This window comes from Cydia pomonella, chromosome 3, assembly GCF_033807575.1.
Source record: "Cydia pomonella isolate Wapato2018A chromosome 3, ilCydPomo1, whole genome shotgun sequence".
Classification (NCBI taxonomy): Eukaryota; Metazoa; Arthropoda; class Insecta; order Lepidoptera; family Tortricidae; genus Cydia; species Cydia pomonella.
In genome coordinates this window covers 17,440,901-17,454,701 of record NC_084705.1, presented here as the reverse complement: position 1 = coordinate 17,454,701, position 13,801 = coordinate 17,440,901, and the positions used below count along the sequence as shown (strand labels likewise).

General features: G+C 36.3%; 1 protein-coding gene across 1 annotated transcript in view; it reads right to left on the bottom strand.

The window, feature by feature from the left end:
• The window catches only part of LOC133516184 (cell adhesion molecule Dscam2-like), a 118,865-nt gene that overhangs the window by 16,658 nt on the left and 88,406 nt on the right, over nt 1-13,801 (bottom strand). The window contains exons 9-15 of the mRNA XM_061848969.1: nt 13,497-13,587; nt 10,201-10,497; nt 8,894-9,062; nt 4,917-5,052; nt 4,303-4,422; nt 1,336-1,512; nt 679-823 (exon numbers count right to left, since the gene is read on the bottom strand). Coding sequence (XP_061704953.1) covers nt 679-823; nt 1,336-1,512; nt 4,303-4,422; nt 4,917-5,052; nt 8,894-9,062; nt 10,201-10,497; nt 13,497-13,587 — 1,135 coding nt within the window. The remainder of the gene's footprint in view (nt 1-678; nt 824-1,335; nt 1,513-4,302; nt 4,423-4,916; nt 5,053-8,893; nt 9,063-10,200; nt 10,498-13,496; nt 13,588-13,801) is intronic.

The window sequence follows — 13,801 nt, the reverse complement described above, 5'->3', positions numbered from 1 at the left end:
CAGCATTAAAAATTACGCACGGAATTACGGAGGACTTTTTGTCTTACCCCTCAACCTAACGCACCTTGTACAATAAACGCTACTTTTGGCCAAATTATTACTTTTACAATAAAAGATATTTTTGTTGAAAAGAGCCATCTATGTTAGTTTAATGTAATTACTATGATAGCGGTGGATGAGGTAGCGTATGGCAAGCACGCTGGTTTGCCTTCGAAAGCAACTCCTCCACAACGTTTGTTACTTATTTGATAGATGGCGTTGGAAACATGTTTTGCGACTATTTAAAACATCAAATTTCCATACGAAAATATTTTTAGGGACTGTTCTTTTGACCCCAAAATTTACTTTTAACCGACATGGATTTAGTAACTCGTCTTTTGACTTCATTTAATAAACGGGAGCTAGAGCGATATTTGCATTGGGACACAGGCTGACAGGCCAATTCGAACGTGTACCTGACATCAAAACGATATTCGAATCATATTGGAATCATATGACTTAGCTGTCATTCGCGCGTTCATTTTGCTCGGACTTGTCCATACATGTATTAGTGCGAGCGAGACGCCCACGGCCTACGCTTCCGCCGCTTCCGGTTATTAAATGAAGTCAAAACACGAGTTACTAAGTCCATGTCGGTTTTAAGTACCTAGTACGTAATAATATAAAAATTATAGGTACCTGGAAGAAGTGAAATCTACAGGGTTTCCGTTGAGGCTCCATTTGACCCGGATGGGGTTGTCACCTAGCGGACGACACGTTAGGGCCACCGGCAGGCCCACCTTGGTCGTCACATTCGAGCCCATTGATTCGAAGTGCACTGGTTCTGGAAGTTAAGTATTATATGGAATTAATCATAACTTAAGCGTAACTTATGCAATATTCATGTTGTACTGCGTTTCATCACAGTAGGTACATTAAATGATACGTTTTTAAAGTAAGTACCTACCTTTTTTGTCTCCGCAGGTAGCCAAGAAGTGCCATGAAGATAAGCTCTCTATTGTTTATAGTTATTATATGAAGATAGAGGACACGTAGTGGAATATGCCTAATCTTTGGTTTAACATAAAATAATGTCAATGACTCAATTCAATGCATAATTCTTTGACTATAAGTAGGTAATAAAGGATAATTTGCCTTTAAAAACTTGCAGACATAAGCATTCTTTATCCACTAATTTATTTGATATTATTAATTAAGTTACGTGGCTGTACAGTTTATCTACAACAATTTAAAGAGTGCTTTTCACACAGTCCGAATGTGACTTGTACCTAATGAAGCTTTACAAACCGCTTGTATCTAGACTTGTAACTTTTAAATATTTATTAAGCTACTTACTATTAACGCTGATCCACAGGTTTTTGTTTAAACTGTCCCCGACGCCATTTTCGACGTTGCAGGAGTATACGCCCTCGTCAGCCAGAGAGACTACCTCGATGACGAGCGTGCCATTGGGGTAGCTCATGATGCCGCCGCCAGCCAGGTCGAGGACGGGTCTCCAAATACCAAGAGTAGCTGTAAGTTATTACAGTAAAATTCGTTTACAAGAATAATTTTAAATTTAACATGGCTTTCAAACAACGAAGTCGGACATCTTACAACTAACATTTACATAATGTAGCCGCCGTGCAGGTCAGGATCACGACGACTCAAATAAAAAAGTTTCGATTTTGTAATAGGCTGATATAATCCAAAGTACTGGTTTACAAGGGATTCTTGACAAAATGGTTATATATGAAAAGTGGTTAGTTGTTGATAGTATGGAGGATGTAATTTGTAAGTTTTTTATCAGGTGGTTTAAAAGGTGCCTCTAATTGGCCGCGATTCAAAATATGTGAAGCGCTCCTATTGGTGCTTTTGAAAAAGCCTCCGAATACTACCCGAGCCCGACGGCTGCGTTTAGCTACTGCATTAGGAATATTTTTATGCAATAATAGGTTGCATTCGCAACACATAACAAAAACCTAAGCCAAAACATAACTTTAACAACGTAAACATAAGTGTCTCTGTTGCGTTGTGCTCGTGTAGGATTTGGCAGGAGGCCTTCTTCCTTCCTCGCCTTGTCCCGGCATTTTACCACGGCTCATAGGAGCCTGGGGTCCGCTTGATAACTTATCCCCAGAATTGGCGTAGGCACTCGTTTTTACGAAAGCGACTGCCATCTGACCTTCCAACCCAGAGGGTAAACTAGGCCTTATTGAGATTAGTCCGGCTCACCGAAAAGCGACTGGTAAATATTAAATGATCGTACATAAGTTCCGAAAACTCATTTGTACGAGCCGGGGTTTGAACCCGCGACCTCCGGATTAAAAGTCACACGCTCTTACCACTACGCCATCCGCGCTTGCTGCATCAAAAGGATGTCAGTCGCGCTTGCACTTCACTTGTACTTGTCCGTACATGTATTGGCGCAAGCGAGATGCATGCAGGCTCATATCACTTAGATATTATTTTGAATTGGCCTCCAGATTAGGTTGGTAAACTAAAACCACCGAAAGACACCCTTAGGTCAGAAATACGTAAGTGCACGCTGTTCCCTAGAGGTATAGTTAATCTTGTACTTTATGATATCCTGGAGGACCGCATGATGACAAAGAGGTGGCACAGAAAACGTGCTCGACTCAATTTAAGTTGAATATACATATGATAGGTACGTATACCTACATTCTGGTAATCGCTAGTAAAGTGAAGTTCAACAGAAATTGCAAATAATGTAAACAAACCAATTTACCTTTATTCCTTCGTACCTAATCTCGCACTTTTTAAGGACATACACGACTTTAACAACAACATACTTAATTATTTTATCAATATTTTTTAATTAACGTAATAATATTATGTTTTTCCCATCACGGAACAATGGTGTTCCGGATCTTTGGGAGGCGTGCGCGGTGCCGAAGCCAACACGTAGAGGCCCTTATGACACTTTAAAGAAATGTAAGGAGTACACCGAGCGGATGCTGCCCTTGCCCGTGTCATGGGACGCACGCAGAGGCAGCACCCGCCAGGGTGTAAGGACTCTTTGCGAGTTGTTGGGTGAAAGCGATGGACTAAATACTGGGCTATAGGATAAAAAACCAGACGCCTTCCTAATAAAACGTTATTCAATTTTATTTCCGGCAGACGGTGACTCGCCCTCACAAGATGGGCCCCCACAAAAAGCGACATCTAGGATGGCTCAAGGACAACATCGGTGTGAGCCGCTCAGGGGTGTTGAGAGGTGTACGCCGCTTTCTACCCAGTGGTTGCGAGCAGCCACTGTGCCAACTCGCGTCTTGTGCAATTTTTCACTTCCACCCCTGGAGTTTAAAGCTCTAACGACTCCACTCTGGCCGGCCGGCTAAGGCAAGCCAGAGGCAGAGAATCTTGTCCCACCCACCCTTCTTGCGGGTAAAAGAACTCACCAGGAGCACTCGGGTACGTGAGGTCGCTACTCCCCAACAGCTCGCCACACGCGGCCCTGCGTTGACTGATTGCGCTGGTAAAACCAGCGGGCGATGGGGTCGTCACATCCCTACGCCTTTATGTTGATTATTAAGATTTTAGTGAAAACAACCTTCGGAAGTATTTCAGGTTATATATCAAATGCTAGCAAAATATGTCATAATTGTTTACGTTATTGACCTACACCCACTTGATTGTTTAAAAACTAATGAGAAAGTTATATTTTACCCACATGTGGGGCAAAGTAATCGGATGCAAATTTTGAGTTGTTTTCATTGTGTTAGCTGGTAGAATTGACTTTTAAATAATGATTTTGAATAACGTTTATTTGGATTTGCTTTGTTTTTTTTTTGGTATTTCATACTTAGTATTTTCCTCGCGTTAATGTGGTGAAATTTTGTGTTTCACTCGGAGGCAAGTTTTATTTAACCCTCGTACCTTGAAAACAATTAATATTAGCACGAGCGGTTAAACAACCACTTTGCCCCCTTGTATAAGTAAAACAAATAACTCTTCCTTACAACAATATATAATAACATTCTGAATATATGTCTCTTATTCTCTTTAAATATAGGTATATGAAATGTACGATTACCACTTAATGATTTCAGAATTTTATTTACTTACATGTTAATCGTGTTTAATCCGTTTATCTCTAATAAGGCAATTTGATCCCTGTGTAAATCAGTTAACATATCAGATGATGCTTTATACATTGAATTCTAGACGAGTAGGTAAATGTAGTACCAATAGGTAGGTAATAAATACGATACGAAACGTATATGCTATGCTCAAGGAAACCAGAGCATATCTTGTCCAAGATAATTTAATGTAATAAACGTAAACCTAGAATATACTAACCATCTCTCTTCATCCAGTGTATCTGCGGAGTAGGGTAGCCGTTGGCGTTACAATACACCACTCCTCTCTGGCCGAGCAGAAGCGACGTGTTGGTTGGCTCGTCTATCCACTTTGGGGCCACTGAAATGTTTAAAAAGTAAACAAAAGATGAAGTGCTAAAATTCAGAGTATGATTGCTTGATAATACTTGAAGCGATAATCCTTCAGTAAGGGTTAAAAACAATGCGTAGAAAATAAATTAATAACTAATTTTAAATAATCAATTGAAAAAAAAAGACATTATCTCGAAACTGCTGTTCTGAATTTTCTAATTTCGGAACTTGTTTACAAACAAGCCGAATTCAGAGCGGAGTCTGTAAGTAAACTAAAATACGTTTTAAAATATCAACGCTAAATATAGAGACTTGTTCTTAGACGAACAAGCCAATTCGAATGTACACTGAGATCAAAATGATATTTGAATTATGTTATTTATAGCTAGTTATCGCGCGTCTCGCCCGCGCCAATACATGTGCGGACGCGCAAATACAAGCAAAATGTACGATAACTAAACAACAAGATTCATAATTTTGATGTTAGTGTACGTTCAAATTGGCCTAGAAACGGATGCTCACCATTTATGTAAAGGTCGGCTGTCTGATTCACTTTCCCGACGTGATTGGTCGCGATGCACGTGTATTTCCCACAGTGCTCCAAAGACACTCTCTTGATGATTAAAACGCTGAATAGTTCTGAGCTTCTCTCAGTTATCTGTAAAACCAAATATTCAGAATGTTATTACAGAATAGTTAAGTTATATTACTGAGCAAGAACCTTGTTGATACCTACTGGATGGAGAGAAATTCATTTATTATGGGTTAAACAAAATTAAACCATGGCATTGTTTGTTTAAAGATGCCAAAGTAAGTTTTATTCTTATTAACTAAATGTGTTACCGAAATAAAGTTGTAGTATGAACATCATTGATAATTATATTTATAAGCTTATAACGAACCCATATCTTTCTCTAAAATTATCATTATCACATTGGGGAAATAGGAAATTCAACGTTGCAAATATTTTGGTTGACCGTCTGCACAAGCTAAATCAAAATCTGACGACATTAAACCAAGTACATTTATGGAAAGTTAATTGATGACGCCGGCTAGCAATCAAAATGCTCTTACAAATATCAATTTCCAACGAATTTCGTTTCTTTTCATTAGTATTTTATGATGAAGTACCTACTGTGATTTCCAAAACTTGTGTACACGGTGTACATATTATGCGTATCTGCATTGTCAAAATTATCGGAGGACGATAAACACGGGTTTACTAATCAATGAGTTGTGATTCAGTGAGCCGTGTCCAATTACGTATCCGAAATCGCTTGTCATATTCCGTCCATATCTATTAGGGATAGGCTGTGACAGGGCCATTTGGGAGCGACAGCGTAACAAAAACCTGCGAAGAAAACTTTTCCGTGACAAAAACTCGTAGTGTTTCATCAACATCAAAAGGCCATTAACAGTCAAGTGCCCGTATCTCCAACGTTATACTTAGTAATAATAAAAAAACTCAAAATAACCTACCTATCTTAAAATAACGGTGGTTTCTGATCTAAGGGGATGCCCTTACAGATCAAACTTAGGGGGAGGGGAGTTGCAGATCAAACTTAGTCGAATATGATGATATTCGACTAAGTTTGATCTGTAACTTCTCATTACTTAAACGATTGTGTGAATTGCGATATGTATAACAGTTAAATATCATGAAAACATAATAACCTATAAAGATAATGTAATGTGAAAGGCGAGGAAGTAACCTTGATTACTAGTAAACCTACGCAAGAACCAAAAGCAATTACTTAACAGACTAGTAACGATTATAGTATGTACCCAACTTTAGTGATTTATTATGCATATCAGATTCGTAATCCAACAAGTCGCAAACCCAATCGAAACAGTACAGAATGGGGCGAAAACAAGATTAGTGGAGTGACCTACATTGGTACCAATTCTATAGAGCCACAAACTAGATATCCACAGAAAGGGTGGTTTACAAAGTCAAGAAAAATATTAGAAGGTTATTATTACCATTCATTTGAACAGGAAGTAAAACTAGTGGTTCTAATATTTTTATTTAAAAAAAATATTCAATCAACATTTAAGGGAAGTATACCACGTGATCACCCATACAAAAGGAGAAACCGTTTTTCCACTTCTAAACATTTTCCATAAACCTATAAACCTAAAATATTTTATGCTGATGCGGTCGACATCAAAATCAAAGTGATTTGTTAAGATTTAGCTAGGGGAAACGGTTTTCTCCCGAAATGGAATTTCATAGAAAAATTACCGATACTTCGTTAGATTCAAAAAGCTATACTTCTCTCTTAACTGAAAAAATTAAATGCAAACTAATCCCTAAAAATACCATATAGACTGATAGGAATAATATATATATACATTTTATAAAATTAAAACTAAAAACTATTTTGGCTACAAAATCTGACTCGACAAAAAACTGTAGGTATTAAATCATAGAACCCCCTCACGGTCGGTTGGGAATTGCGACCTGTAGAGAACAACCTCCGGATACACGAAAGCATTTTTGCCCAAGCTGTAACGGAGCCCTATGTTTCCCTAACACTCGGTCAAAACTAGTTATAAATAAGTTTTTGGCAAAAATATCATTTTTGGTACAAGCTTATATCGCCGAGTGTATTTTTCTTTCCACAGGTACATAACTAATACTCATCGAAACAATTCTAAAAACCCTTAACACAATTAGGTTGCGATGTTTTATTACAGAGGTCCTATGGCCACCTCCTATCATCAGATCAGCTCAATGGTACCATAATATTGCATTGTCACCCGACTTACATATGTATGAAAATTTTCAGCTTCATCGGAAACCAGGTAGTAGGTCAAATTTAACTTGCAAGATTTGATCTGTGCATACATACATACATAGGTATATTGCCAATAATTTTTTTTTTAAATAAAATAATAATAAAAGCTTGTGAAGAAACTCTACATATTTAAATGATCATTCATAAGTATACTTACGAAAACTGGCACGGATTTTATAATTGTAACCTTTAACTAAATGTCTACGAAATATTTGGAAAAGTTACGTCAACATAATTATTATTTGAGTATAGCTACCTAAGTCAAACTTTTAAAAATTATGTAATTATGTAATGCGTAGTCACACTTGGCCGGTTTTTACTAATTTTCTAAACTGAACTACGCTGCAAGGAAAATGCTACTTTCACAATAATTGGCTATTACTAATTGTAAGTTGCAGTTGTTTTTTCGTTTGCCATTATTTCCGCGCCTACTTTTATCCATTCTTCTTTCAAGCCAATTTGGACGTGCACCTGACATCAAACCAATATTTCAATCATATTGGAATCATATCAGTTAGCTATCTTTACTTACTTGTTTGTATATGCATCAGTACGAGCGCGATTTCCGAGCAAATGCCAGCTAACTGGGGGCGTAGCCTAGAGCAACGAAACGGTATCTGTCTCTATCGCACTAATATGGGAGTGTGAAAGAGGGACAATAGCATTTTGTTTCGTTTTCTGCAAACGATTGTCATTTTGGCTAGGCCCTGATATGATTCCAATATGATTTAAATATAGGTTGGATGACAAGTGTACTTTTGAATTGGCCTATGTGATGCTCATACTCGTACAGTAGAGAACGGTAGAGAATCCAGGAACGAAAGCCATGCTTACTAAGGGACAATTGTTACGCTGCAATACCAGTGTGTGACGAGATAGCATTGTGGAATACATCGCGGGAATTGGCTAGGTCTTAACCCACCTCAAATAGGGGGAAGGGGTGGTGGGCCGAATATAGCTAATATACTACATGTCGCTCCAGATAGAGGGGTTCAAGGGAACAATAATAGATATTTATTTTACAAGGGGCCAAAGTTGTTTTTTAACCCCTCGTGCTAATATTGATACCCGAGCAAGCGAAACATTCCAAAACTAAACCACGAGCGAAGCGAGTGATTCAAAAAGTGGAATCTTGAGCGAAGCGAGGGTGTCAAGGCAGGGTTTGACAAACTTTGCCACCGAGTGAAACACAACATTTTTCACGACAACGACGCAAGTCAAATACTAACTGTAAAATATCCAACAAAATCAAATCAGCCAACATAAGGAAACAACTCAAAATTTGCACTAGAATACTTTGCCACACATTTGGATAAAATGCGACATTTTTAACAGTTTTTCAAGTTCCAAGAGAGGTGAAAAATTATCTTAATAGGTTTCAAACTTGTATAACTCATCAATGTTAAAAATGGTATTAAGACATAATTCTAATTTTAAAATATGATGCCAATTTCAGTTTTCACGATATAACAATGTCCAAACGTATGGCTATGATTCACGACACAATAAGTTACTAATTTTGAAATTTTACGGACCGATATGTGATGCGTACATATTTGTATGCGGGGATGCTAAGCTAATAGTTTTCCTGACTGTACTGTACATTGTAAGTCGAAAAGTAATAAATCACTACGAAAATGCCGCAAAAATTCCGAGCACTGCTAATATGTAAAAAAAAAAGTTTAACATGCCACTAACCTTGAGACTGGCTGGCATTTTCTTGCCGTCCTTCAACCAGGAAAAGTAGATTGGGGGATCGCCACTGATGATGTTGCAGGTGATTTGTACAATCTGTCCTTCTTTCAGTCCTGTACCCACTCGCAGCTCGTCCAGCTCTGGAGCTTCGACAACTTGGATTTCAAAAGACCTAAAATAATTTGATAAATAATAAATCAGGTATAGCTGTGAACAGTCAGCAGAATAATATGCGTTGATCTTTTCTACTCAGTCGTTGACATCGTATAACCGTGTCCAATGGCAGTATACCCATAGACGAAAGGAAATTTTAAGATCATACAAATTTCAATGAATAATAACGTACGTTACACTTAATATTTTACAGTAGATATGGTGCTAATTTCTCGTACTAGTGTACCCTAATGAAAGTTCGAGCGTTAGCTCTACTAACCGTTATTTATTGAAAGGCTTTTCAAGAATTAATGTACCAAGTCAAAACTAAGAATGTATTTTGACACATCACTTCTAGTTGAATTTAACCAAGTAAAATATTTGTATGAATGTATATATTGTAAAGATGCTATCTCTTAATTAATATTATATCACATTGTTTCAGTTCTATAATATTTAATGAGTTGCAGTCTCGCCACTGGTATCATTTAAAATAACTTCTGCGAAATAAGCAGAATGTTATTTATTTAGAGTTTGCTTTAATTTTGATCGTTCATAATTTTCAGTTTGCTATATTTTACTTTATTAATTGTAGCATAATACTCATTAAAATCACGGTCATCATAATTACGTTCGTTTATCATTGAAAAACATCATTACTTATACTCTATACCTTTAGGTATTTAAATAAAAGTAAACAAACAATCTGTGTATTTTCGGGTAGTTTGGGCGTGAGGAAACCTGCATACATCTGCGAAGAAATTCAAAGGTGTATGTGAAGTCCCCAATCCGCATTGGGCTAGCGTGGGGACTATAGCCCGAGCCCTCTAACGCATGAGAGGAGGCTTGTGCCCAGCAGTGGGACGTATATAGGCTGAATTATTTTATAACATTTATTGGTTAACCAATCAAATACAAAACCGCCTGTATCTCACACTGGACGACCTGACTAACCTACCCTATTTGTCATGTAATGTTTTCATCTACCCTCAACTGGCTTAAGGAGTCATTGAAGGGTAGATTTTGTTTGCTTTTATTAAAATACCTAAATATACAAAGTATAGCTACATATAGACTCATGTTTAAAAATAAAATTATTCAGTAGTTAAATAATGTTAAAACGCCTTAAAATTATAAAAAAATGTCTATCAACTTACCGTCTTGCCATTTCACCTGAAGGACTGTGTACAATACATGTATAGGATTCTCCGTTACTTTCCTTCAATACTTTTGGTATACTTAGAACTCCATCTTCATTAGGTTCAAATAACTGCCGCTTTATACGATAATTTTCACTATGTTTAAATCCTGTACTGATTTGTTCGACACTTAACTCATGTCCAGTTTGCCTTAGCAATAGCTCTCTTTGTGTGTCGCTTGATCTCTTATATCTTGGATGTTGTGATATCATTGAACTTAATATTCTTTTGCCTCTGTGTTCCCAGTCGAGTTTACTAAAGGAAATAATTAAATAATATTTAAAATAACCAAATATTATTTCTTAATTATTATTATGAACATGAAATATATTCCTTTTTTTATCTTTAAGCGCTCCTGGCCTAGTAGTAATACATGCTACTATCTACTATACATATACGAGTTCAAACTTCAGCTCGTATGAATAAGATATTCGGAACTTATATTGCTACCAAAAAATCTGGAAATATCAAAGTCTATCCATGTTTATTTAGGTTCTCATAATCTCAAGAAGATATCACATGCTCGAAATTATAGATTGAATTACGTTTTCGTTTTTTATTAGAGCTCCACTTCGCGCAGAATTTGCTATGCTTAATTTCAAATGTAGCGAGTATCCAAGGTAAAATACTGGTTGTTATTTTTTAATTATCTTACCCAATAGGGCACTCATTTGTATTAAGTGAAATTTGAATTATCTTTCTTCAATTATTTTACACAAGTCCTATCTCAAAAAGTTGTTAGAATATCCGACGGTGTGTAGGGAGATTGGATCTCGATAGAACTTTGATGATATTCAATTTTTATTAGGGTTCCGTAGCCAAATGGCATAAAACGGAACCCTTATAGTTTCGCCATGTCCATCTGTCTGTCTGTCTGTCTGTGTGTCTGTCTGTCTGTCTGTCTGTCCGAGGCTTTGCTCCGTGGTCGTTAGTGCTAGAAAGCTGAAATTTGGCATGGATATATAAATCAATAAAGCCGACAAAGTCGTGCAATAAAATCTAAAAATTTAATTTTTTTTAGGGTACCTCCCCTACACGTAAAGTGGGGTGAATTTTTTTTTTCGCTTCAATCCTAGAGTGTGGGGTATCGTTGGAAAGGTCTTTCAAAACTAATAGGGGTTTTCAAGAAACATTTTTTGATAAAGTGAATGTATTCGGAGATAATCGCTCCGAAAGAAAAAAAAAATGTGTCCCCCCCCCCCCTCTAACTTTTGAACCATAGGTCCAAAAAATATGAAAAAAATTGTGAAAGTAGAGCTTAAGAAAGACATTAAATGAAAACTATAGCGGGCATGATCAGTTTAGCTGTTTTTGAGTTATCGCAAAAAGTTTTCCCTTCATAGTAAAAAGACTTACTTTAATTAGGTACTGATTATGCAAATTTGCCTATTTGTTTAACTCGGGTGAAAGGGTCCATTTACTACACTTTAAGCTCCAGTTTAGCTTATTGTGACGGAAGAGTAACTACGGAACCCTACCCTGAGCGTGGCCCGACATGCTCTTGGCCGGTTATTATACTTCAAGTCTTCCCACGAAGTAGTTTATTTATTTATTAATAATACAAACTTCATTTTCTATCATTATAAAAAGGAAGACGAAAAAGTATGATGCCTCGTATTACTCTTGTCATGGAATGAAGCATCTGATCTAAGAGACACGCTGCGTCATACCTTTTGATTTATTTGAGTTTTGACGAATAATTTTATTTTACCTAAAATATAAATGAATGATGTGTGTATTGCTAATAAAATCTAGATTAGGAATATTTTGTATTTTGCTAAGCCCTATCCGGGTCCTAGTAGTTATGTATGCACCTAGCATTAGGTTGCATTTGTCTACTTTGGTTGCAAATAAATATTGAAATTGAAGTTAAACAGGGTCGACAGTTGCAATAAGTGGTTAAAACATCTCAAACAAAAATTCCGTTAATTTCAAGGGTGCATTCTTGAGCTTAAATTAAGTTACTTTCGCAAAGACACTGTTATTCTAATTAGCTCCATTTCGGAGATAACCAATCATTTATTTGTATTTTTAAGGCCCCTACAAGCGTGTACACGTGCCTTAGGGCCTGTTTAGATATTGATTAATGTTTAGTACGAGTGTATACATTTGCTACTAAATGCAGGTACTATCTCGGACGGTCAATGTTCGAAATGACCATACATCGATATCGCGAGAGCAACAATCGATTTGACAATACTGAAAGGTTATTACAAACAATAACAGAAGTGAAACTCCTTTTGATAAACGTTTATATGTACCTATGAGATCAAAATGTAGCAATAGAAAATTTAGAAAAACATTTTGTCATCAAATACGTAAATATAATATAATAATGACTTACTTTTCAAGTTGACTCGTTGACTCATAGGTAAGCGTTTAACTACATAGTAAACACTAGTTTTATTGACCTTTTCTAACTAAAACTTCATCAACTTTAGATATGAAGCACATCTTAGAGGTTTAGAATGTGTAGCCAGAATATTCCGTTTATACAAAATAGACAGGCTTGTGTTTGCTCCCGCGATAACGATGCATGGAAATGACATCGATTACTTGACGATGTCATAGTTTTCAATTGTTTAGTTGAGTTAAATTTAATTCCCGTGTTACAACAACGCTATGCCACATTTAATTATTTTTTATATATTTTTTTTAAATTAACTATGCCATTTGGTTTCCTTTAAGTACGTTAAACCTTAACTTAAATTACCTCGAAATCAACGGCTTTCAATAAAAACACGGTATATATAAGTATTAAGGAAGAACAATAACACTTATATGTTGTTAACACGACAACGTATAACAACATTCCAGCATATTTTTATTAAATTAATTTTGATGTGCAGGTTTTGATATGTATTGCCCGCTGATATTAAACTTGCTCAACTTCTCCTTATTTTATAACGCGATCATGGAGTAATTTTTTTGGGTAGTTATCGTTCTCATGGAGTAATTTAATTTAACCTACATATGTTTTGATTTATATTTGTTGTGTATTTTACTATACGAGTACTTATTGTATTCACTATGAAGTAAATTTAATTCGTTTTGTCTTATTCTTATTGCCTTTTAGTTTTTTTTTAACCGGACCTTAACTTCGCCTTTTCACTATTTGAATGTTGCTTGGATTAGTTTAACGAAGAGTCCGCATATGTATTCTATTTTTTTGACTACATAATTAATAATTACGGTATCATTGTCCCTGACTTATTAATTTTATAGAACTTATAGAATTAAAACACATTACGTACCTTATTGGGAACCCATAGTACGGGCACCGCAACTTCAATGGCTCTCCGCTCTGAACTTTTATTGGCGGTAAAGACCTGATATACGGTGGACCTAAAACAGGAAAGTCGTTAAAGTAAAACTCCTTAATGCTTCGTATGACTTTGCTGTTAAGGTATTGTTTTGTTACGTTGACTTAATGTTCCCACGTATGAGTAGTTACAAACGTACACAGCTAAATGTAAATTTTAATGACGCCTGTTTTCCCAATGGGTCGATAGAGATTACTATTATTTGTATGAATTCTTTTTTTTAATTAAAATCTTTA